Source organism: Lipomyces japonicus (assembly GCF_038497905.1).
Source record: "Lipomyces japonicus strain CBS 7319 unplaced genomic scaffold V1514scaffold_27, whole genome shotgun sequence".
In the NCBI taxonomy this organism is placed as follows: Eukaryota; Fungi; Ascomycota; class Lipomycetes; order Lipomycetales; family Lipomycetaceae; genus Lipomyces; species Lipomyces japonicus.
In genome coordinates, this window is record NW_027117839.1 from 1 (window position 1) to 21,719 (window position 21,719).

At 42.8% G+C, this 21,719-nt stretch overlaps 10 protein-coding genes across 10 annotated transcripts; 5 read left to right on the forward strand and 5 right to left on the reverse strand.

Annotated features, from left to right (window-relative positions):
• Nucleotides 1-600: 600 nt before the first annotated feature.
• V1514DRAFT_333085 (dedicator of cytokinesis-domain-containing protein) lies at nt 601-6,816 on the reverse strand. The gene is made up of 4 exons (XM_066927975.1): nt 5,472-6,816; nt 4,606-5,394; nt 2,934-4,545; nt 601-2,851 (listed from the first exon to the last, which is right to left on the reverse strand). Exons 1-4 carry the CDS (start codon nt 6,677-6,679, stop codon nt 701-703), a joined length of 5,760 nt encoding a protein of 1,919 aa, XP_066782540.1. The 5' UTR covers nt 6,680-6,816; the 3' UTR covers nt 601-700.
• Nucleotides 6,817-7,357: 541 nt separating this feature from the next.
• On the reverse strand, nt 7,358-7,948 carry V1514DRAFT_320783 (ubiquitin-conjugating enzyme/RWD-like protein; the record flags this gene model as incomplete). Its single annotated transcript, XM_066926022.1, has 3 exons — nt 7,358-7,666; nt 7,739-7,855; nt 7,913-7,948. 3 exons carry the CDS (start codon nt 7,946-7,948, stop codon nt 7,358-7,360), a joined length of 462 nt encoding a protein of 153 aa, XP_066782541.1.
• An 887-nt stretch (nt 7,949-8,835) lies between these two features.
• V1514DRAFT_343476 (uncharacterized protein) lies at nt 8,836-9,888 on the forward strand (the record flags this gene model as incomplete). The annotated part of the gene is made up of 1 exon (XM_066929141.1): nt 8,836-9,888. One exon carries the CDS (start codon nt 8,836-8,838, stop codon nt 9,886-9,888), a length of 1,053 nt encoding a protein of 350 aa, XP_066782542.1.
• A 509-nt stretch (nt 9,889-10,397) lies between these two features.
• On the forward strand, nt 10,398-11,337 carry V1514DRAFT_333092 (uncharacterized protein). The gene is made up of 2 exons (XM_066927976.1): nt 10,398-10,992; nt 11,061-11,337. Exons 1-2 carry the CDS (start codon nt 10,700-10,702, stop codon nt 11,287-11,289), a joined length of 522 nt encoding a protein of 173 aa, XP_066782543.1. The 5' UTR covers nt 10,398-10,699; the 3' UTR covers nt 11,290-11,337.
• On the reverse strand, nt 11,280-13,237 carry V1514DRAFT_333094 (ribonuclease T2-like protein). Its single transcript, XM_066927977.1, has one exon. The coding sequence runs from the start codon at nt 13,015-13,017 to the stop codon at nt 11,473-11,475; it is 1,545 nt and encodes a 514-aa protein (XP_066782544.1). The 5' UTR covers nt 13,018-13,237; the 3' UTR covers nt 11,280-11,472.
• A 583-nt stretch (nt 13,238-13,820) lies between these two features.
• On the reverse strand, nt 13,821-14,582 carry V1514DRAFT_282497 (uncharacterized protein; the record flags this gene model as incomplete). The annotated part of the gene is made up of 1 exon (XM_066925099.1): nt 13,821-14,582. One exon carries the CDS (start codon nt 14,580-14,582, stop codon nt 13,821-13,823), a length of 762 nt encoding a protein of 253 aa, XP_066782545.1.
• An 828-nt stretch (nt 14,583-15,410) lies between these two features.
• V1514DRAFT_103489 (putative deacetylase LmbE-like domain-containing protein) lies at nt 15,411-16,457 on the forward strand. Its single transcript, XM_066924367.1, has 2 exons — nt 15,411-15,495; nt 15,573-16,457. Exons 1-2 carry the CDS (start codon nt 15,446-15,448, stop codon nt 16,366-16,368), a joined length of 846 nt encoding a protein of 281 aa, XP_066782546.1. The 5' UTR covers nt 15,411-15,445; the 3' UTR covers nt 16,369-16,457.
• Nucleotides 16,458-16,460: 3 nt separating this feature from the next.
• V1514DRAFT_333098 (CRAL-TRIO domain-containing protein) lies at nt 16,461-17,499 on the reverse strand. The gene has a single exon (XM_066927978.1). It carries the CDS (start codon nt 17,458-17,460, stop codon nt 16,546-16,548), a length of 915 nt encoding a protein of 304 aa, XP_066782547.1. The 5' UTR covers nt 17,461-17,499; the 3' UTR covers nt 16,461-16,545.
• A 119-nt stretch (nt 17,500-17,618) lies between these two features.
• On the forward strand, nt 17,619-19,421 carry V1514DRAFT_103566 (ATP-NAD kinase-like domain-containing protein). The gene has a single exon (XM_066924369.1). It carries the CDS (start codon nt 17,723-17,725, stop codon nt 19,001-19,003), a length of 1,281 nt encoding a protein of 426 aa, XP_066782548.1. The 5' UTR covers nt 17,619-17,722; the 3' UTR covers nt 19,004-19,421.
• A 313-nt stretch (nt 19,422-19,734) lies between these two features.
• On the forward strand, nt 19,735-21,571 carry V1514DRAFT_282401 (Glucanosyltransferase-domain-containing protein; the record flags this gene model as incomplete). The annotated part of the gene is made up of 3 exons (XM_066925097.1): nt 19,735-19,815; nt 19,877-20,002; nt 20,321-21,571. 3 exons carry the CDS (start codon nt 19,735-19,737, stop codon nt 21,569-21,571), a joined length of 1,458 nt encoding a protein of 485 aa, XP_066782549.1.
• Between the last annotated feature and the right edge of the window lie 148 nt (nt 21,572-21,719).

Here is a 21,719-nt window from a genome sequence, read left to right on the forward strand (position 1 = left end):
ATAGATAGTCAATAGTTTAAGGAGTGTCTGGGTTCTGTGGGTACCCTTTGCCCTTCCTGCTTATTCCTTGTCATGCGTATTGCTCATTTTCTTTTTCTTTTTCCTATTCTCATATTACTCTTATGCTGTGTCATATTTATTTCCTGTACTATCTTATATGCCTATATGGCTAATGTTCAATATTTATTTATAGCATAATATAAATCGGGGTGCTGTATGGCTCCTTTTTAAACGTGATCATCGCGATACCCGACTCCGTAAAATTGCGCAGTTGCTGCCCATCTTTTTAACGATTACAGCTGGATAAACTGCAAAACTTTTCTTTAACTACGTTTTCTAATTTCCATTAGTTACTAGCCGTTTCTTCTGTATTTTCAAAAGTTTAATATGTTCGTAGGGTGATATGTTGTGTTGCAGATATATGTCATTATCAATCAAATTAATGCCTAATCAAAAAAATAAAAGTTTATTTGCCTATTTTTTCTCAGAGTAGAACTTTTTATGTCATTTATGGTTTCCTCTGTGAAAGCGATGAAATCAAAGCAAAAACGGTATGATTGGCTTGTTATGTTCATACGGGCGTGTTGGAGCTACTGTTAATTTTTTCAGTTTTATAAAATTTAAATTACAGTAACTAACCATAAATATATGCCAAAAAGTTTCAAAAAACAAAAACATAAAAAACATAAAGAAAACCTGACTAACTCCCATTTTGACCAGATAATTTAATCTTACTAAATCGCCTGGACATTTTGCTTGCAAACGATTTATCCGCGACCGCGCTAACCGGCCGGTTTGATAATGATGTTGATGATATTGATGATGACGTAGAAGTACGGGATGCTTTTGACAACGACAGGGTTAATGTGCTAGATGTCGTGCGAATTGATGACTTGCCCAACGTGCTGATACTATTTTGAGACTGGTGCCGAAACATGTTGGCAGCGGTGGCACCATTCGTCATTGACGTGGATTTTTTTGTGACTGGGGTTGTGGCGGTTAATTTTAAGGATGATGATGTTGTTGCTGATGATGATGCTGATGATGTTAATGGTACTAATGTTAATGAAGCAACTGCTGCGGCAGGTACTGGTGTGATTGATGTGCGAACCGTAGTCGGAGAAGACGATACGACTGATTCCCTAATGCTCGCACTGCTGCCGGTTAGGCTTGAGATACTAGAAGAGTCACGAGTAGTTGACGGGGTTATCTGCGGAGACAATTCGATTCCCTGGTTACTGTCCGCGATTACCAAGTCCAATCCTTCATCTTCCAAAATCTTTAGCTCGTCCTTAAAATTTTTCTCCAACATGGAAACCATGTTATCATGTAAAGGTCGCAATGCGACGGCCACGACTCGGGCGTGAATTTTCAACGCATACCGTAACACGGCAACATAGTTTATAATGGCACTCTGCAACCTTTCGCGATCCTGCGCGACTAAATCAACACCAGACTCAGTGATGTCATTACTTGAGTCCACGTCTTGCTCCTGACCTTGCTCCAGCACTAACAACTGCTTGTACATGCGAATGCCGCCGTTCACGGGCGCGTCAACCGCACCAGAGAGAACCATGCTCAATTGTGCACTGGCGTTGCCGCCATCACTCAACCCTGCCGCTGCCGCTCGCTTGGCCATCTGTAATACTTCGGTTGATTTTTTGCCCACCGAATCCGCCGCATTCGAAGTTGGCGAAATTGTGAATTTCTCCGCATGAGCAATCTCACTTCGTCGCAAGATCGTCGGAAACGCATCCGTAGTCGTGTAAATTGTCTTTTCTACCCACAGATCTGCCAGTGCATTATTGTTATTATTGTTACCAACATTATTCTTAACAGATGATGACTGCAAAGGCCTCGAAACCGAAAATCGTTTCAAGTTTCGGGCTAAAAAGAAACTTTGAATGTGAGTGGGCACGTTGGCTGCCAGTAATTGCAAACTCGGTTCCGGATTAACCGCTGTGATGTGCAAATACTGGCCATCCGCATCAATGCCTCCGGCAGCTTCAAGAGCCGATAGTGATGACGTATGACGAGATGAATTAGTTAGCAAAGTCGAAGCCAAAACTTTGGCATCGGGATATAAGTTTTCCATTCTGTCTGTAAACTCGACAAGTTTTTCCCATCTGCTTCCTTGCACAATAAATTGCTTCCCACGTAAGGACTTGTGGAAACCAAGACCAAGGTATGAGACTTTAAAATACTGAGGTTGAGGCTTTGTAGATAAAGCCGAATTATCAAGCACGTCCTTGTATATTTTTGCAATCGCATTCGTTGCTCTTACCAGCTTTTCTAATTCAAACGACACGTTTTCGTACACTTCGGCTAGCTCTCTTTGAACCGTTAATGCTAATTCTGGTGCATGTCCAAGAATAAAATATTTGGCCATCTGATTCTGTAATGTTTCGCGTCGTTCAAAAGCTGATTGTTCAGGAAATTCTGGGTCGGTCAGTGCTGGCACGATCACGTCACGACGCCACTCATACATCTTGGCATGCAACCCCAGTGTCAGGCCAGCTTCTGCATAATGACCGCTTAGTTCTTGCATGTGAATTAATTGATGAACATATCTAATAAACGTATGTTCGCGATGCAGATCCTTAAGGAACGTCATCAAATTCAGTGTACACAAAATGCGGTCGTCATTATATGCATCACCTTCAGGAAGTGTGTGTAATTCAATCAAGAGATCCAACAAGCTGGATATAGCGTCAAGCATTTTATGCACCTTCTTACTCAGCGTATCTTCCTGGTTATCTGAAAATAAAGATCTTAGAGATTCAAGTAAGTCATTTTTGATAAAAGACGAAGACTTCAATACTGCTTTTGTATTAAACAACCGATCCAAACTCTGAAAAAAAAAATAAAATTTAATAGTTAGTTTCAAAAACTCATAAACCGAGAAAAATTGAAAATCAATGTAAAAGACCTACATCAATAATATCGATCTGAATGGCAGCCAAGTCTTTTCTCGTGTTCCATTCCTTAATCAACATTGCCTGAAGAATTTTGGCAGCTTCTATTCTTAAACCTTTATGACACGAAATCCATGCTTCCACGATAACACCGACAAGGGAATTTTCACCACACCATTGCGAAGCGCCATATATTGATTGAAACCCTCCCAAAGTCTTGACTCCATATCTCTCGGATATTTTTTTCGTCGCTAGCTTGCCAATCGCGTTCCAAGTTTTCCTTAACAAACTGGCTGCGACCTCACGCACATCACCAGCAACTTCCCACACCATCCTGCGTTTCTGTTCGGTAAAAATTTCAATCTCAAGTGCATCCGAAGTTGCCACGCGAATCACGGTGTTGAAAAATAATCTCCATATGCCAGCTCTAAATTCCACGGCTGATCTGCCGCCTTCATCTCTTGGCACAAAGTATTCGAGCAATATAAGCGCAATAAACTCCATGCAATGCAATACGGCGCGATGTTGAAACATGTATATCGACAACCACGTCTTGGGAAAGGCTTTGCCGTCTAGCACTGCTGTGCACATTTTCATTACGTTCGTCATGAGTTCAATTGCTTGCTGCTCTGTCAAGTTTTCTCCTCCGGCAGCGTTCGAACCATTATCATACGTGCTGAATTCTGAAAGTACTGCTAATGGCAATGTGAGCTCAATCAATGTCTCATCAAAAGGTGTTTTCTTCACACTTGAATCGACTGGTTTGGGCATTGGAAAAGGATAAGATTCAGGAAATAAAAGAGAATACTCATTTTTAAATCGGACTGATCCAACCATGCGACGGTGACTTTCCTGCAATGACACAAACACGGCAGCAACATCAGGCAATAATCGAACATACGCGCCACAGGTTTCGGGTTCGATTTTGCGAATTGACCATAAGACCCTAAATTGTTGAGCTAAAATTGAGCACGATAACCGAATGCGTTCTTTCCAGGCGTTAAATTTTGCCAATGAAATCAAGTGCAATTGCAAATCGGCCGCACTCAAATATGGCTTTAACCATTCTACCGTATGTGTTGCCAAATTTTGTCGGATTTGCCTCTCCGACGCACTAAAGATCCACAACTTTGAATAGGATTGCAACAAAACAAGCCTTTGCACAATCAGTTTTTCATTCGTAATAGCCGAACTGGATTCCATGAATTCAATCAATATATCCAAAATTTGCTGATCCGAAAACATTGGCCTAAGCTCTGGAAGATACGACGCATGATTTTGCATGGCTAACATTTGGTTTACGGTGATCGTGGACGAATCCGATGTCAATGTTAAATCAGCATTATCTTCGACAATGCGAGAAATTTGTTCAAACAAGTATCGCAAGTGCTTAGAAAAATTGCCTAATTCGATTGATATGAAGTCTCTCGACTGATATTTTTCCCAAGATGCGGTAATAAATCGAAAAATGTATCTTCCGGCTTTTAATGCCTCGCGAATATGGACCCCTATGTCAGATACCTTATGATTTGATATGAGTCGCTGAAACCCATACAGCAGTGGGGCCAATGCCACGGGATAGTTAAAGTGATCTCGAATGTATTGATCAAGTACTTTGACGTTAAATTTCCTAAGCAAAAAGGGTTAGAAAGAAAACATGAGCCAAAAAAAATAATACAATGGTACCAACTTGTCGGAAATAACGTTTAACACATGCGCTAATGCATACAAGCAATGGTCCTCAAACGTTACATCGCCCTTTTTCCAAGAAATAATGCCAAAAATAGAGTCAAGAACTTCTTGCAGGAGTTTTGCCAATTCGTTCTCATTAACAAACATGATCTGCTTCAACGTTACTAACAAGTTTCGTTCGCCACCTTCACCTGTTCGTGCAGTTCTCCATCTGGCCAGGTTGACTAATGTCTGATCGGAAGATAATTCTGAAGACACTAACGTGCTGCTGATATCAAGAATGGCAACTTCAATTGCTTGAGAATCTGTCATTCTTATATTACGCTGACCGTCCTTAAGAATGATGTCATCAACCCACAGCGGCAGTTTGGACATTCCAATCACATTTCCATCACTGCCATGAATAGAAAACACAATTTCTTCACCTCTACGCAGCGGTGATACTTTCACAATTTCTGAAATGCGCTCGTCACGAGTTACCACACACGAGTTCCACGAATCAGTCGATCGATCAGCAGCGGATTCGAACTTGAGTACGCCAGATTTAGAGGTGAGCGAAACATAAAATGGAGATGAGGCCCGCAATATTTCATTTTTAAATGTGACGCCACTTAGTAAAACGTAAATCTGATCTCGGCAGATGGCAGATGATGTTGTGAATAAAGGCATCGCAATACCAGATAAGTCTGACATTAATGAAGGAATTCCAGCGGTCAGCATGGTCGAATTTGGTGCTTCGAAAGCACGAAGAGAAAACATGACCTTGTCGATCTTTGAAGTCCGTTCACTAAAAAAAAAAAAAAGAATTAGAATCCGAATTAGAATCAGTTAAGGAGAAAAAATTCAAATGGTTATTGAACATACAGTCCATTTCCTTCACCCTTTACGAGACGGTCCCTAATTGTACCCCATCCACCTTTAACTTCCCTATTGGAATCTAAAGCAAATTGAGGAATTGATGTAAACACGCGAACGGTCACGTCACGACCGGTTTCTGATTTTTCACGCAATACCCTGCCGATATCGACCACGCCAAGAGCAACACCTCGACGGCCCTTGGCCAATCTCTTTGTCTGATTTTGGCCTGGCCTGGTCTGTTCGGAGTTTGTAACCGGTGTCTTCATCAAAACTTGTTCGTAGACCTCGACGACCATAAATAAATCATCCTTGGAAGCATCCGGGGATATATCAGCAAACAATCCTTTCGTACCAAATTCCTTGTCGTTATCCTTATACATGGATATTGATTCAGTCACTACATTCTGCTTTGAGCACAGATAAACTTTTATTTCCATTTTGTCTTTCCAGGGCGCTGATTGCAAGTTAACGAGTAAATGCACTAATTGTCTGTATTCTGAAGATGCGGTCTTGGTGTGCTTTGAAACTGCCTGTGAATGAGTAGCTAGTGCCATGATTTCTTGATCCCGGTATAATTTGACCAAGTCTGAATTTCCGGTATCAATTGCACCTGTTTTCTCGTTTCGGACAATGACTTCACCGGACAGAAGCTTGTTACCCCTGACCAGGTTCCACACTGAAGTCTTGACCGCATCGTCCCGTTCTGCACTCGTCAATGTATTAAGAATTAACTGTTTTCGTGTGTTGCAAAGATCTTCAATTAAGGTGGACAAGATGGCAATGGTTGGATAGTTCTGTGATGTTTTGAAGAGTGAGTATAGATGAGACGGACACCATTCTTGAAGCGCGGCCGCAATTTCAGACAGAATTGGAGCTTCCGGTGTTAGATGAATGGTAGAAACGGGTAATTTTGGAGCAATTTTGGTGACTGCAATTTGTTTGACATCAATTGGTTCTGTTAGGCTTAAGACAGATGCGGGAAAGATGCCGACGTGAACTCTAGTCGGTTGACTATCGGAATAAGAAGCAATTGACGAAGGTGAAAGTAAATAGCCTCGATACCAATATGGTTGATATTCGGTAGAGCCTTCAAACACGTAAACAATATCTCCGAGACGAAGGGGTAACGCGAGCGGGTGTGACGACGAAGAGTAGGAAGCCTTTGCAACTGCGCGCACGCAGGTTGGCAGCGGAAACCAGGACTGATCTGTCATTCAAGATTAAAAACCAAAAATTAACGACAGAACCGACAGAACCTGAACGATAGAGCAAAGAATAAAAAAACAAAAAAAAAAGAACCAAAGAAAAGATTATGCTACGGCGGCCAAACCCGCGACTGAGTTTGCACCTGGGACACAGAGGTCGTTCCACTTTGCATACAACTTTACTTGTGGTAATTAAAGTATACGAGACTTTAATTTGCCGATAGTTAAATATATACTACCGTTGGGCGCTGGCGAGGGCTTAGTTAAGGGACAGCAAATACCGCATCCGGAAATTTGCGGAAAAAAAAACTTTGGAAGCTTTGTAGCAGATATTTCATTTTTTATTGTATCCAAATTCAAGAAATTTCGTTTGTTTGCAAGAAACGGGAAAGCCAATAGAACTTTGTAAAAAACCAAATTGAAAATTGCTCTCGAGCTGCAGAGTCTGTGACTTGTCCAAGAAGACTTTTATCACAATTTACTAATTTATAGTTTAAATTAGAAAAGTGGTACGACTCTTTGTCTTGCGCAGCAAAATCAGCCGCATCGGCAGATCAGGCGGTGCCAGGGGTGACACGGAGCGTCACCGTTATAAATGCAAAAGTTCAAGTTCAGGGGTAAAACGAGAACGGCGGGTAAAAGTCATATGGAAGAAAATTGCTGGTGATTACAAGATTATTTAAATATTCAACGGGCATATTTCTTTGTCCATTCTTTGGCCGTGGCAATATACTTGACCGGATTATTTTTCCACACCTCAGCAACACTGTCTTCAATCGCATCATCGCCGTTGGGCTCCCGCAGCAGCGCAATGGCGAGATCAATCACGGTCAGCAACTTGCAAGCTGGCTTCCATTGGTCAGTCCTAAGTAACGGAATGCACACCGTACCGTCCTTGAGCACATTGGGGTGGTATATCTTTGTGACAAATGAAAGCGTGGGTGGTTGAAATGGATATTGCGGGGGCAGCACGAGCTCGAGCTTAAAAGTACCTCCCTACATTAGTTTATTAGTTTAGCAATACAGTTCAGCCAGTTCCGGCCATGTGTTTGTGAACGGCTCACTTACCTGATACGGCGTCTCGTTGGGACCAAAGATGGTGACCTCCCAGTTCAGCAGATCAGAGTCACTTCTAGGCCGTGCTGTAAATTCCGTTGACCCCTCGGCTTTTATGTCTGCCAGTTCCTGCACGACGGGGTCGGTTAATAATTCTTACGGTGCCGTACAGTAACCAAATCTCACCCTGCTTATTCTTTTGATTGCTTGTGCTGATGCCATCGACTGCTAATTTCTTCAAGAGTTGATTTACTTGTTATGGTGGTGATGATGCATAATTGCGGGCCAAGATAATAAAAGTAATTTTCAGCAGGGTAACATAACATGACGCATATATAATATTTCGCTCTAACTAACGAACTACAATATATTGTTAAAACATAGTTTACATTTTATTGCTGAATATATCCCATTTCTTTTCAATTTGTGCATTATAAATTTATAATTATAATCATAAGTACTTTTGCTTTATTGAATTTAAGATTTCTGCCATGGCTTAAAACAAATATGTCTTACCGCCAGCCTCAAATCTTGTTTCCCATCTTACAACCAGTTTTGGCATATGGCTGATCTCACCGCACCAAACCATTTTGAGACGCATTCAGAGTACTTATTCTTGGTTTGAGACGTGCTTATTCCTATTTAGGGGGCAAGGACCGAGGTCTCAGGGCCTCATCTCCTTTTCTTCACTTTAGTGTGCTCGGACCTGGCATCTGTACTTACAATCAGTCTTTCACTGCCTAATCGGGGCAGCAAATAGATAATTGCCACTAATTTTTTTGACGGCTGGTCATCTATATGGCTGGGCTGTCAACCTTTTTTTTTTGATTAGTTTGTGGGATGAGCCAGGACCTGGCGGCCGAGTTCTGTACGACATGGCGCCCGATGCGGACGTACTCCATGAGTGAGGCCGGCGTGGTAGAAACCAATCTATATTTGTTTTTGGCGATAATATAAAGTGAATCGACTCTCTCCCTCCTCCTCCTCCTCCTCCTTCTCCTCCTCCTCCTTTCCTCCTCTTCCTCCTCCTCCTCCTCCTCCTCTTCTTTTCTTCTTCCATCGCTCCATCTTTCTAGATTTCTCCCACTCGGTCGCTCATGCTTGCCACTATGAGCCTTTCCGGTGGTCCCCTCGTTCACCATTTGTTCAACCACATTTTATCGTCTACATCATTATTGCCGTCGTCGTCGTCGTCTTTTAATCCGAGTCCTTTCTCCATCATGGCATCGCCTCTGGCTCCAGCTTTTCGTCCGTCACTTCCACCAGCCTCTCCCTCATCCGATGGGCCTCCTTTTCTTTTCTCCATGCAATCACGGCCACTTTACTGCACTTCATCTTTTCCACTTCAGCAAGCTGCTGGTCTGCAACTGCAACAACGTCAGAGCTTGCATGCGGTGATCCCTCGTATTAGCGCCTCCATTCCTCGCGGCCTGCGTCAAGAGCAATCAAGATGGATTGCTTACCGGCGCAATTACATTGTCGTTTTTATTTCCGTTTTTCTTGACCTTCCTCTCAGTGCTCTGCCGGTTCCACACCTGCCCAACCAACGAGCTGCTCTTGAAAATCATTCGTTCAAGGTTGCCGTTAGCGAGAAAAACAAAAATAATGACGAAGAGATTAGATATGCCAATGTCAAATCGTTTGCTGTATCTATTACGGCAGAGGACGAGATTAATGGCCGACCTGTGGAACTTATTCAGCATAGCCCAAGGCGTGATCAGGGTCCGCGTCGGCATCCGTTGATTGTGCAAGTCCGACCGATTGTTAATCGTGGAGGTAATAATGGCGTTACAGTTACTTCGGATTCTGTGGGTGGCATAGGTGATCAACTTTATTCACCTCGTCAGGCTTTTGCTTCTCAGGAAATTTTGATTCCAATTGATGAACCAGGCACTGGTGCGGAACCTAATACTTCACCGTTTGGTAATGACGAGATCGCCGTGTTTGAGCGAATTCAGTTTAGAAAAGCGACCGCTAATAATGGTAAAAAAAACATTGCTCAGCAGCAATATCGTGTTGTAGTGATTCTTTATGCTGTCGTGGATGATCCCGATAACAAAAATGCCATCAAATATGTCGAACTTCAACGTGTTGCTACGGTGGGCATCATGGTTCGCGGCCGCTCTCCTGGGCATTTTTCTGACCGAGGTGGACTTATTTAGTGTCTGGTGCTTTTTTTAAAAAAAACAATAGTTCTTGTTTGATTTATTTTTTATTGTTTTTGAAAATTTTTTTTATTTCTTTTTATTTTTTGAGACTTTTAGGAGTTTGGGTCTAATTTTTTATATATACTATACTACTACATGTTATAATACCTGGTAAAATTTGGTTAATTTGGTCTGGCTTTTCAAAATATAATTTCTTGCTATCTAGAATACTCATTTTTAGTTAAATAGGGTATTGGTTTTAAACATTTACGAAGGCTTCGGGAGTAAAAATAATGCATATATTTTTACGAAACATCGGTTCGGCTTTGGCTCCCACTTGCCTTGCCCTTTTTCTTTTCAGATGCAGTTGTAAAATTGTTAATTGTTTCATTATATATCATAATGTATATAAGTTCTCTTTTTCACTTGATTGAAAAAAATAGTACCATACGATATTACATTGACGTCATGAACCCATGTCCCACTTAAATTCATATTCTAACAAATCATTAGTTGTTTAAGTTGTGCAAAAAAAAAACCGACTTTATATATAGCCAGTCACTGAGGTTTCGGATGCAAACCATCTTATATAAATAATATTTTTTTTCTTTTTGTTTTGAAGGCACAAAGAATTTAATATATTTTGCGTTGAAATATTTTGAGACAATTAACATAATATAATATAATATAATACATTCTACATTGCGCGACTTGGCCGCGTGTTATAGAGGTCAAGTCCATTAATTCACTTTTCATTCGTTTTAGCAATTGTTTTTTTTAAAAAAAAAAAAAAAAAAATAATAATAATAATAATAACAACAACAAAATGCTAACAAAACTTTCTGGCTCCCAATTACGGCAAACGTTAGTGCAAGCACTCAGCTTTTCGTTAGTACTAACCACGGCGTTCATGTTTTGGAAAGGTTTGAGCGTGATTACGGATTCGCCATCGCCGATCGTGGTCGTGTTGTCCGGATCCATGGAGCCGGCTTTTCAACGGGGCGATATTTTGTTTTTATGGAATCGAAATCCCAAGGTTAAAGTTGGTGACATTGTTGTTTATAACGTTAACGGCAGGGACATCCCTATCGTGCATCGCGTGGTTCGCAACCATGTGTCGTATGTTGTTCGCTTCAGTTCGGCATAAAAAGTTTTTTTTAACCCTGTTTTTTTTTTCTGTTTTATAGGCCAAGTAAACAGTTACTATTGACAAAAGGTGATAACAATGGGTTGGACGATGTTGAATTATACAGTTACAAGCAGTATTATCTCAATCGGGAAAAAGAAGTCATCGGCGCCGTGAAAGCGTACGTGCCATGGGCAGGATACATTACAATATTACTGAGCGAAAACGTTTGGGCAAAATATTTACTACTAGCGACAATGGGCATTCTTGCCGCCTTTCAACGAGATTGATGTATCATGTATTGTATTGTAAAGTCCATGAAGTGTATACTATACGACGCCCCGCTCTACTCCGTCAACATCGATATGGGATGTTTCTACCAAACAAAACAAAAAAAAACCCACCGACAAACTAAACAAAATACCAAAAAGAAAAGCAAAAAATACCAAAAATGAAGCATCCAATAGATGCATCTAACGCGTTGCTTTCCAAGTAAGCTTGACATCTACTGAATCAGGAATATTGGAACCAGTCTCGCCAGACCATATGGCTTCTTTCGTCCACTTCGCAGGATGACGATGCGAACGCCAAGTCACAAATCCATTATACGACAGTTCACCTTGATCTGACAAGTCAAACAATGACGGACGACGAACTTGATTGCCACACTGAAACTTGCCCTTGCTTGTGACACCGCAAGGACCACGGGATGATCTTAATGAGATCTTGCCGTCGACGGATTCAGATTTAACCGCATGATAGGTTGCACATGTGCCAGATGAATACCATGTTCCCTGAGAAATAAGGCACCCCTCGGCCCCATCATTAACCATAATATACCCTTTACCGTTAAACGGAACCCCCGGTCCTGCAGGAGGACTGGAGGGAGGATCAATTGGCTTGTCGTGATATACTTTTGGGAAGTATTTAATCCCAGTGTCAGGACAAGAATCCTTAGTTCCATCAGGTTCGGTGGAAACATACTGGCCATCTTGCGCACGGCCACGGACGTTAAAATGATACCACACTTCATTGAACAAGCCTGACCGCGTACAACCAAGCGTGACATTATGACCGTCCGAAAGCTCAGTTCCAATTGCAGCAAGGATATCAGCCCGGCTGTATCTGGCTTCAAATGATGGAACAATCCCGGCTGATTCCAGGGCCTTGTACGTATCAAGAGTCTTAAAAAGATTAACTGCTGCCGAGAAATATTCAACCACGGGTTCAATCGCGGCATGCGAACTTGGCTCGTAGCATCTGAGATCTAGCGTGGAAATGCATGTGCCATGCTTGTTCCATTCATGCGTCCACAAGTCGTCATCGTTCCTTGTTCCTTTCCAATTCTGTTTCATGGCCCGCACGAGGCCGTCCTCGCCAGCTGACAACAACGTATCCTGAATCGACTTTACGTTTCGACTGGTATCGCAAAACTGTTCGAAACTGCCATCACAGTTATCCGGCCAAAGCCCATGCAATGTCCACTTGTCCGCGTCCCCGAGCGCGGGAGCAAAATCCCAAAACTGAGTCAGCAAGATCTGGCCGCCGGGCGAATTCACGCAGCATGTGTCCAAGCTCGTCAGATTGGTGCCAGTAAGATGGCACGACAAGTCATCCACAGAGTCACGCGGGCACTCGTACGAGTGTGGAGTCTTGGTGGGCCAGTGGTCTTGAAAGGCAGTGGGTTTGTTGCTGCCGGAGCAGCGCGACGGCAGATACTTGCCAATGGATGAAACCAACGAATCGACCAGTCCGGTTTGAAACCTGATCAAACCAGTCAAGCAAGCAATCAGGAAAACCAAACATACCACGGATGTCAACCCAAAAACGTGCCGGCGGATCAGGCGGCCACGACGACAAGCCTCGTACAATCGAATCGTATCCGCATGCGATCTGTCCAACGGGTACTTATGTGGCAAATAATACGCCGGTGGTGATTCTATGTCATCCTGAACTTTGATACTCGACAACTCTTGTTTTTCACCGGCAGCGTGATGATGTTTGAAAACGGAAGTCATTACGTGAGGAGTCGAAAGCTCGTTGGCACCGGTACGGGTTATCGTATGTGATAAGCCTGGCGAAAGTAATATCCCAAAACAATGCAAGAATTACCAATAACCAAACCCGGTAACTTTATATTGTACTGTTATAATTATACCAAAATCAGGATCAAAGATGCAAAACGGGAGGCGGTGGCAGGCAGAAACAAAAGGATGCCTGGCTGGGGGTGTCGGCGCCAGGGACAGTGCAGGGCTGGTTTATCGCCAACGACCGAACCATGTGCCAGGCGTTTACACGCCAAACGTCACCCTAACCCTAGACGAGTTTGGCAAAACGGTTGGAATTACAATACTTTCAGGAAGATATATGGTTAGATAAAAATAAAGTACATTATTTCTAAATACAAGGTTATTTTAAACGTAATATAATACAATGAACCAATCTACAAGTGACAAGCCTCAAATGGCTAAAAAAAACATATAAAAAAAAGGATTTACTTGTTATTTTAAGACGGCCTCGTTTTCAAAATCTTTAGATCCCTAAGCCCTTTGGAGGTTATAAAACAAGGGAAAAAAATATCTTTAAGTTGTTCTCTATTGATGAGTTTTGATAAAATATAAAGTTAATTAAAATATATAAAATTATAAATACAATCTTGCAAAAGAGAAAAGAGAAACATGCACTTAATTAATTAGGACCGACTCCAAAATGTTTAACCAAAAATTATATATCTTTAAGCAAAAAAAAAACAAGACACATGAAAGATTGAAAGCATACAAAAAAAATGCCATGCAATGATTATTCTTTTTTGTTTTTTTGGTTAATATGCGATAAGCCAGCTGAGGAATGCAACCGTAACGCCGGCCAGGATAGACCAATAATATTCCAATTCGATCGACAACCATACAAGAACGGTACCTAACGGTGGGGCTTGCTTCATGACGGCAAAATAATCATGATGGTAACAGGCATGCACAAGGTAACTGGCCAAAATGACAGTGAAAAACAGGAGCAACATTTGCATGGGCAAACTTGCATGCAACGGATGAATCGTGGAATGCAATACAAACAACGTGCCGAACGCGGTTACCGCCCTGTGAAGCACGTCACTTGAAATCAGGTCTTGATCATATTGCCGATACACCAACACGTCGAGCACGATGTAAACCGACGTTAGCGGCACGATCACCATCAGGTAATCCAAAAGAACAAACAAATATTCTTCTCGTTTACTTTGGCCAGCGCTCTTGGAATTGACATTTCTGGTCCTTCTTTTTATTCGATTCTTGTGGCTTCTGTTGCTTCTGCTGTTATTGTTGCTGTTATCAGTACTGATGTAATCAGTACTGCTGTTTTCTAAGAAGTCTTCACTCGGTGGCTTCGTGTCCGCATGAAAAGACACCGTCTTTTTTACCGGACTTGACGATGAAAAAGACGTGTTAATAGTATTAGTGTTAGCATTATTCTTCTTATCATTTATAATTAATGATGAAAAAGGTATCGGATTGCCATGAATATCTGTAATCGAAGTTATCGGCGGCGTGTTCGAACTAGAAGATTTGAGTGCTGACTTTGTCGTCATTCTTTCTTCTCTCTGTTTGCGTTCTCCTTTGTTAAATCAAATTATAAATTTTCACACCCTGTCAATGATGAAAAAAATTGAACCACGTATAAAGCTTTAGTGCAATATCAAAAACACGGGAAAGCGTAGCCATAATCCTTGCTGTTGAGTACATTGCAGTAAATCACGTGACCAGACTTTACGTTTACGTCCGTGAAAATAAATCAAACGTTGATTAATCGAAGGTCTGAATCAAAATTCCGCAGCTATAAAAGTCTCATTGTATAACTATTTTTCTTTTATTGTATCGAATCAGTATATGATGGACTAGTAAAAGTCAGGTAATGTGAACACTTGTAAAGCCACAACAGGCCTACTGTGAAACTCATGGAATTCCCAACCCTTTGTTTTACCATTGCAAACAAAGCTACGCCGCTCAAACAAAGAGTTGGAGAAAGCCGCTTACGAGAATTATCTACCTGAATACATGCTGAGGGTTGTAAATATATGAGTCTATTATGTTGCTGTTACGGTAAAATATGAAAGATATTTAACGTGCAGCAGCAGGTAGAGTCTTCTGATGGATATGCTTTAATTTGCGTAGCTAATAATGTTTCGTACGTCCATCACATCGTACTTCTCCTCTCAATTCGGACTATTCTTATGCACTTGTTATAGAGCTACCATCGTTCTCTGCAAGTTGTGCAGCTCCTGACATAATGGCTCCGACAATGCATTCTTCAGAACTTGAGAGAATCACCGCTGAGCCATTAGATCATTATGCTATCAGTACATTTTTGAATTACCCTAAGCCACACTCTTTTGTTATATTGCAAATGAAACATCAAGAAACTACGGAATTCGATTCGACGGTTTAAAATAAAATGAGATTACGCAAGGCTTTTGCTGTTATTTTCATTTCAATAATATTTTGGTATGAATCATGATTGTTTTATTTTTTATAAAGTCGAGTGCTAACCTTTTTTTTTTTTTTTCTTTTCTTGATTAAAGGATTCTTTCAAGGTTCATCATTCGACCTATTTTTTTATCACCTCATGAACGCACGTTACAGGCACATTTTGCTGACAAGCGGATCGCGTTGTTGATTGCGCATCCGGATGATGAAGCCATGTTTTTCGGACCGACGTTGAATTCGTTGCGGCAATTGAGCCTGCACACGAGCACGCACGGTTCACGCGGTCATGATGAGAACCACGCGAATTTAAAAATCTTGTGCCTTTCGACCGGCAATGCGGATAATTTGGGTCAAACCCGGGTTAGTGAGCTTCAAAAATCAGCTGGCATGTTTGGCATTCCGGCGTCGAACGTGATCATTTTTGATGACGTGCAAGTGCAGGACCGGTTCGGAGCCACATGGCCTGCGGACGCGATTGCTGAACTTGTTAATCCGTACCTTGATGAAGTTGACGTGATTGTTACGTTTGACGGTAACGGCGTGTCCGGTCACGGCAATCACGTATCACTGTGGCAATTTGTCAAGCGCATGTCCGAATTCAGGAATGATGCTGGCAAGGAAGTCTGGCTGCTTCGATCAACCTCCGTAATTCGAAAATATTTATCATTTGTTGATATTCCAATTACTTATGCATACAATTGGTTTATTAAAGTTGTAACTGAAAATGAGCATGACCTGGCGTCGTCATTAGTCGTGACCAGTTCGGCCAGGCAATACGCCCTCACGCGTGACGCCATGACGAAAGCGCATGTCTCACAAATGGTATGGTTTAGATGGGGATGGATATCATTAAGTAGATACATGGTGGTTAATGATTTACAACGACTCTGAAAAGGCATTTCTTAAAAAACAAAAAAAACTTGCATTTGTATTATGGTGTTTTTGGTTATTTTTTTTGGGGCGAAATATTTACCTTTCGATAGTTAGTTATTAGATTTATGTATTTATCTAATGTATTACAAATTATTTATGACTTGCTTGTAAAAGAAGAAACGAAAAAAAAAAAATTTAATCTGCTTTCGCATCCGCATCGTCTTGCGTAGATTCAGAAACTTCAGGTTCGGCTTGGACCGCATCGGGCAACGGAATACTCTCAGGCGCAGTAATCGTGGCAAACAAGTCCTGGATCTTAAGTGACTCGCCCTTGCCGCCATAAGTTTCAGGGATCCAATCACCTACATAATCAACCAAATAGGTTGCATAACTTAGTACGACGAATTTGCTGATGGTTTCCCTCGACACGAATAATTTCATGGCCGTGAACACCCATCCCATGACCAACGGCACGTTGACAAAATATTTTTTGCCCAACAATTCAGGATAATATTTTTGGAAAATCGCCACTGCCTCACGTGATGCTCGTTTGGCGTTGGGGTCCATCCTCAGGAAGCTCACGTTGGCGTAGTCATGCACCTGAGAGATCTGGACCCGATCAGATGCAAAATCAAGCAACCTCAATCCTCGTTCCATAATACCTACCCGCCATCTCAAAAACGATGCCGTGTCTCCAAACACAACTTCAGGCTTGCCTGCAGCCTGGCCGTACAAGTTCCAGGTTATGATCTCGCCAGGCTTGCCGGTCGTGCTTGACTTGTCCTCGGTAATAAACCCCAGGCCGTCAAACTTGGCATCATGCTGCTCTGCAAACCCGGCTGATAAAGGATTAAATTCCTTGCGCCACTTTAATGTTTCTAGCAATTGATCATGAGCTTCCTGAACTGCAAATTTTTTGGCAACCAAGAAATTAAGAAGCAGCTTGTCCGTGACCGGTGAGGACGCGACCGAGATGTCGTGCCCGTAAAGTTCAGAGTACGCGGCAGTGAGGATCAAGTCCGGCACGGAAGCTTTCAAATCATTGAACGCGGCAATCTCAGTCTCAGATAATTCATCCAATTGAGTAGATGCCGTGGGTTGTTCTACCATTGTGCTTGTTTCAATCGTAGTAATGATATGTAATCTAATGGACGAGCAATCCGAACGTTAATCAGATAAGATCGTAGACTCAGTAGAGGGTTACCCTGCCTGATACTGTTGTCTGACACCATTGCTGACCGAGATTATCGATTTACGCGTTGATTCATTGTACCGCACACAAGTAAATATGGATACGAGTGGGGAAATAGTTATATAAACACACAAATGTTTCCATAATAATAAAATTTTATTTTTTTTCTTGTTTAAAAAAATGGCCATATCGAATTACGAAGTTAAAAATGGAATTCTTGCCGTGGATGGGACAAGCATTCCGGTTGATAGTATTTTAGCGATTACAAATGCGGCCGTGCTCTGGGTCAAGCACGACGTCACCGAGCTTGTGGTGACCGAGATCAATAACGGCACCGTTGTGGACCAGTTATTAAAAGCAAGCCGATCACTGAATGAATTGCCTGCCCATCTTGATCCGGCTCAATCGAGCGTGCTCGTGATCAATTCCGTCACGGCCGGCAAGCACCAGGGATCAATTTTTTTCAATCAGGTAGTGAAGCCGTTGTTTGAAGAATTGGGTGTTGCATATGAATACCACGCGACCGAGTCACATGCAAGCGTCGGTGATATTGCACGAAGCCTGACATCCAACCAGCAATCAGGGAATGCCAAAAATCAAACTGTGATTCTTCTTTCGGGCGACACGTCGATTCATGAATTTGTTAACGCCCTGGCTGAGCCAAATGCGCCGGCGAAGTTGTACCTGGCACCGATTCCTACCGGGTCGGGCAATGCGTTGCTGACCTCGCGAGGATTGGACACGCCATTCAAGGCGTTGGCATCAACATTGTTTGCCAAGCCCAAGCCTTTCCAACCTTTTTTTGTCACGTTCCCGGAAGGCAGTGAAGAGATTGTGCCTGCGAGTAAGGTAAATCCGGTGGACAAGGTTATACCGCTGGTAGTAGATAACCGCAGCAATAATGGTGACGGCTACCGAGTGTTTGCGATCGTGGTGGCATCGTGGGCGATTCACGCCGCGCTGGTGGGTGATTCTGATTCACCCGAGTACCGCGCTTTGGGCAACGACCGGTTCAAGAAAGCAGCCGAGGAAAATTTAAAGCAAAGCCGGGCGTATCACGGCGTGCTAAAATACGAAAGGCAATCGGGACAAGAAGCCGAACTTGCGGGCCCGCATTCGTACGTGCTGCTTACGTCAATCACGAGCCTTGAACCCGGGTTTGTGATTTCACCGCACGGGACCAATAACGGGGACGTTTTTTTGGTCGAATTAGCACACTCACCTGGAGATGAGGTCATGCGCGTGCTCATGCTTGCCTACGACAACGGCGCTCACGTGAACGAGCCCGGGGTGGTGTACGAGCGGGTGCGGGAGTTGAAGGTCGTGATTGAAGAGTTTGAGGCAAGGTTGCGACGATGGTGCGTGGATGGAAGAATCATTGTTCCGCCTGAAGGTGCCGAAGTTAGGGTGCATCGTGGAGAAGACAACGTTCGCGGGTGGGACATTGAGCTTGTGGTCTAGCGCACTTGTCAGGTACGCATGTTTGGAGCATTAATTAAAATACGAGTACATGTAGACGTGATCCAATACGTACGTAATGCATATATATATATATATATATATAGATAGATAGACAGATAGATGACTATTAGTCGAATGAAATTGCACCAATGGTTTAATTTCTACATGGAACGAGGGATTTTTATTGAAAGTTTGTAGTTACATACGCAAGGGGCAAATAAGAATAATTGGCCCAAAACGAAAAGCAACTTTTTAAGAAAATATGGACTAACCCAATTGCATGCGGTACTACATAGTACAGATCACTATTTATAACATGTTTGATAATTAACCGTCTCTTCTCAAGTCCTAGTTGGTCACAATGAAGTATACGTAAACCAGAGGCAGTGCAGTTGTCATTACCCGGTCCAGCGTTACCAAACGCGCGTTTCTCTGTTCTGTTTACGGCAATTCGCGCTCGCGCCCCGATGGGAATGAATTGCTCCTTGTAACTGTAACAACCGCGTGGGTTTTGTATTTATTCCGTCCGTCGCCGGGTTCTCTATTCATTTTTTTTTGTTGTTTGTTTGTTTGCTGGTGTTTTGAGCCATCTTTCTTTCTTTCTTTCTTTCTTTCTTTCTTTCTTTCTTTTTTTTATTAATTTCCTACATTCTCTTTTTGTGAAATCCATCATGAAGGGTATTGTCAAAGCTGTTGCTTCAGTTGCCGCGTTGGCTGTGTCATCGTCGCTCATGCTCGCCCGCTCTGCTTCCGCTATTACTCCCATCGAGATTGACGGTCGTTATTTCGTCAACTCAGAAACTGGTGAAAATGTGGGTTTAGGCATTTTTTGAAATATGATTGGTTTGTTTAATATCATTGACAATGATATAGTTCTGGATTAAAGGCGTGGACTACCAACCTGGCGGCTCAGCCGGGTTCAAGGACGGCTCTGATCCCTTGTCGGATCCCAACGTTTGTGCCAGAGATATTTATCTGTTTCAAAACCTTGGCATTAATGTACGTATTTAATTGGGTTTTTTTTTTTTCGTTTTTCGTTTTTCTTTTGAACTCTCGTCTGCCCTGTTTTCATTTGCCTGCGGGTTTCGTCCGCAGCGTTAACAATACCTTAGTCGGAAGGCATGTGTTGCAGCTTAGTGTGACTGCTTGTTTTCTTATATTTTTATTTGACTTGCTTGCACTCAAAGCCGCTGGTTCAGCGGTGCCTGGCTTTTGCCGACGAAGCCGGCAAGCCGTGACCTATTTTTAACTCCCGGGCGAGGGCAAAGGGTTTTTTTTGCGAAAGTAAAACCATGAGCTAATCACGTGACTTTTCAGACGCTGCGAATCTACTCCGTTGACCCTACGCTCGACCACGATGAGTGTGTGACTCTTCTTGCCTCGGCTGGCATTTATCTGTTTATCGATGTCAACACTCCAAACTACACCCAGAGTCTTAACCGGGACGAACCGTGGACGACTTACACGGAAAGTTATTTGAGCCGTGTGTTCCAGGTCGTCGAAGCTTTCTCTGGATACAACAACACGCTTGGGTATTTTGCAGGTAACGAGGTCATCGACGATGCTACGTCTGCTGAAGCTTCTCCTAATTACGTCAAGGCTGTTGTTCGTGACATTAAGGAGTACATCTCGAACCACATCAAGCGGTCGATTCCTGTCGGTTATTCTGCTGCCGATAATCTTGCGTACCGTGTTTCACTGGCCAACTATCTCGAGGCAGGTCCCGCTGAGACTGCAGTCGATTTCTATGGCGTGAACTCGTACCAATGGTGTGGCGAAAACACGTTCACTGGCTCGGGTTATGACGTTCTTGTTGATGATTTCAAGAACTACACGATCCCAATTTTCCTTTCCGAATTTGGTTGCAATCTTGTCCAGCCTCGTACGTTTCAGGAGGTTGGCTCGATCTTTTCTGACAACTTCACGGTCGTGTTTTCTGGTGGCCTCGTGTACGAGTACTCCGAAGAGGCGTCAAACTATGGATTAGTGAACATTTCTGACACTGATAACTCGGCCCAGATCAGGGATGACTACGTGGCGCTTTCGTCTCGGTATGCGACTGCGTCCAGCACGGGTCTTGCTACTTCGTCTGCAGCATCAGCTCGTCCGACAAGCTATCTGAGCTCGTATGCCAACATTAACGGCAACACGACGCTTCCTGATACTTTGGCTGCTGATTTGATTGCCAACGGTCTTGACTCGTCGTACAACCGTGGCCGGTATGTGAAAATCACGACCAAGACCACGAACTTTACGATTCTTGACCAGAACGGATCAGAAATCAGCAACCCGACCGTGGAGGAGATTTACAGTATATCCATTTCTGATGACTCCGCCATTGATCAGACTGACTCCAGCACTCCGTCATCGGCATCTGCAGGTAGTGATACCGCGACTGCCACGTCGACTGGCTCCAGCACCGACAGCACCGGCAGCACCGGTACGAATACCACTACCGGTGCCAGCGCTGCCACCAGCTCTCACAGTGCTGCGTTGGGCGACATTGCCAACATCAACTCTGGCCTCATGTTGTCGCTTGCCTGCATTGTTGGTTTCTTTACTTTGTAAGCAGTTACATTATTTGTATAGGACTTTTGTATTGTTTTATTTTATTTTTTTTTTCTTGAGTGAGTGAAGTGTATGAGTGATGATTAAACGATGGATTTTGATTGAATTAAAAGATAAATGAAAAATGAAAAAAAAAAATCCAAAAAAC

Coding starts and splice junctions, on each gene's coding strand:
- V1514DRAFT_333085 (XM_066927975.1), bottom strand. CDS start 6,679: ATGACAGATCAGTCCTGGTTTCCGCTGCCAACCTGCGTGCGCGCAGTT. Junction 5,395..5,471: donor AAGGGTGAAGGAAATGGACT/GTATGTTCAATA, acceptor TTTTTTTTTTAG/TGAACGGACTTCAAAGATCG. Junction 4,546..4,605: donor TTAAACGTTATTTCCGACAA/GTTGGTACCATT, acceptor CTTTTTGCTTAG/GAAATTTAACGTCAAAGTAC.
- V1514DRAFT_333092 (XM_066927976.1), top strand. CDS start 10,700: ATGCTAACAAAACTTTCTGGCTCCCAATTACGGCAAACGTTAGTGCAA. Junction 10,993..11,060: donor GTGGTTCGCAACCATGTGTC/GTATGTTGTTCG, acceptor TCTGTTTTATAG/GCCAAGTAAACAGTTACTAT.
- V1514DRAFT_333094 (XM_066927977.1), bottom strand. CDS start 13,017: ATGACTTCCGTTTTCAAACATCATCACGCTGCCGGTGAAAAACAAGAG.
- V1514DRAFT_103489 (XM_066924367.1), top strand. CDS start 15,446: ATGAGATTACGCAAGGCTTTTGCTGTTATTTTCATTTCAATAATATTT. Junction 15,496..15,572: donor TTCATTTCAATAATATTTTG/GTATGAATCATG, acceptor TCTTGATTAAAG/GATTCTTTCAAGGTTCATCA.
- V1514DRAFT_333098 (XM_066927978.1), bottom strand. CDS start 17,460: ATGGTAGAACAACCCACGGCATCTACTCAATTGGATGAATTATCTGAG.
- V1514DRAFT_103566 (XM_066924369.1), top strand. CDS start 17,723: ATGGCCATATCGAATTACGAAGTTAAAAATGGAATTCTTGCCGTGGAT.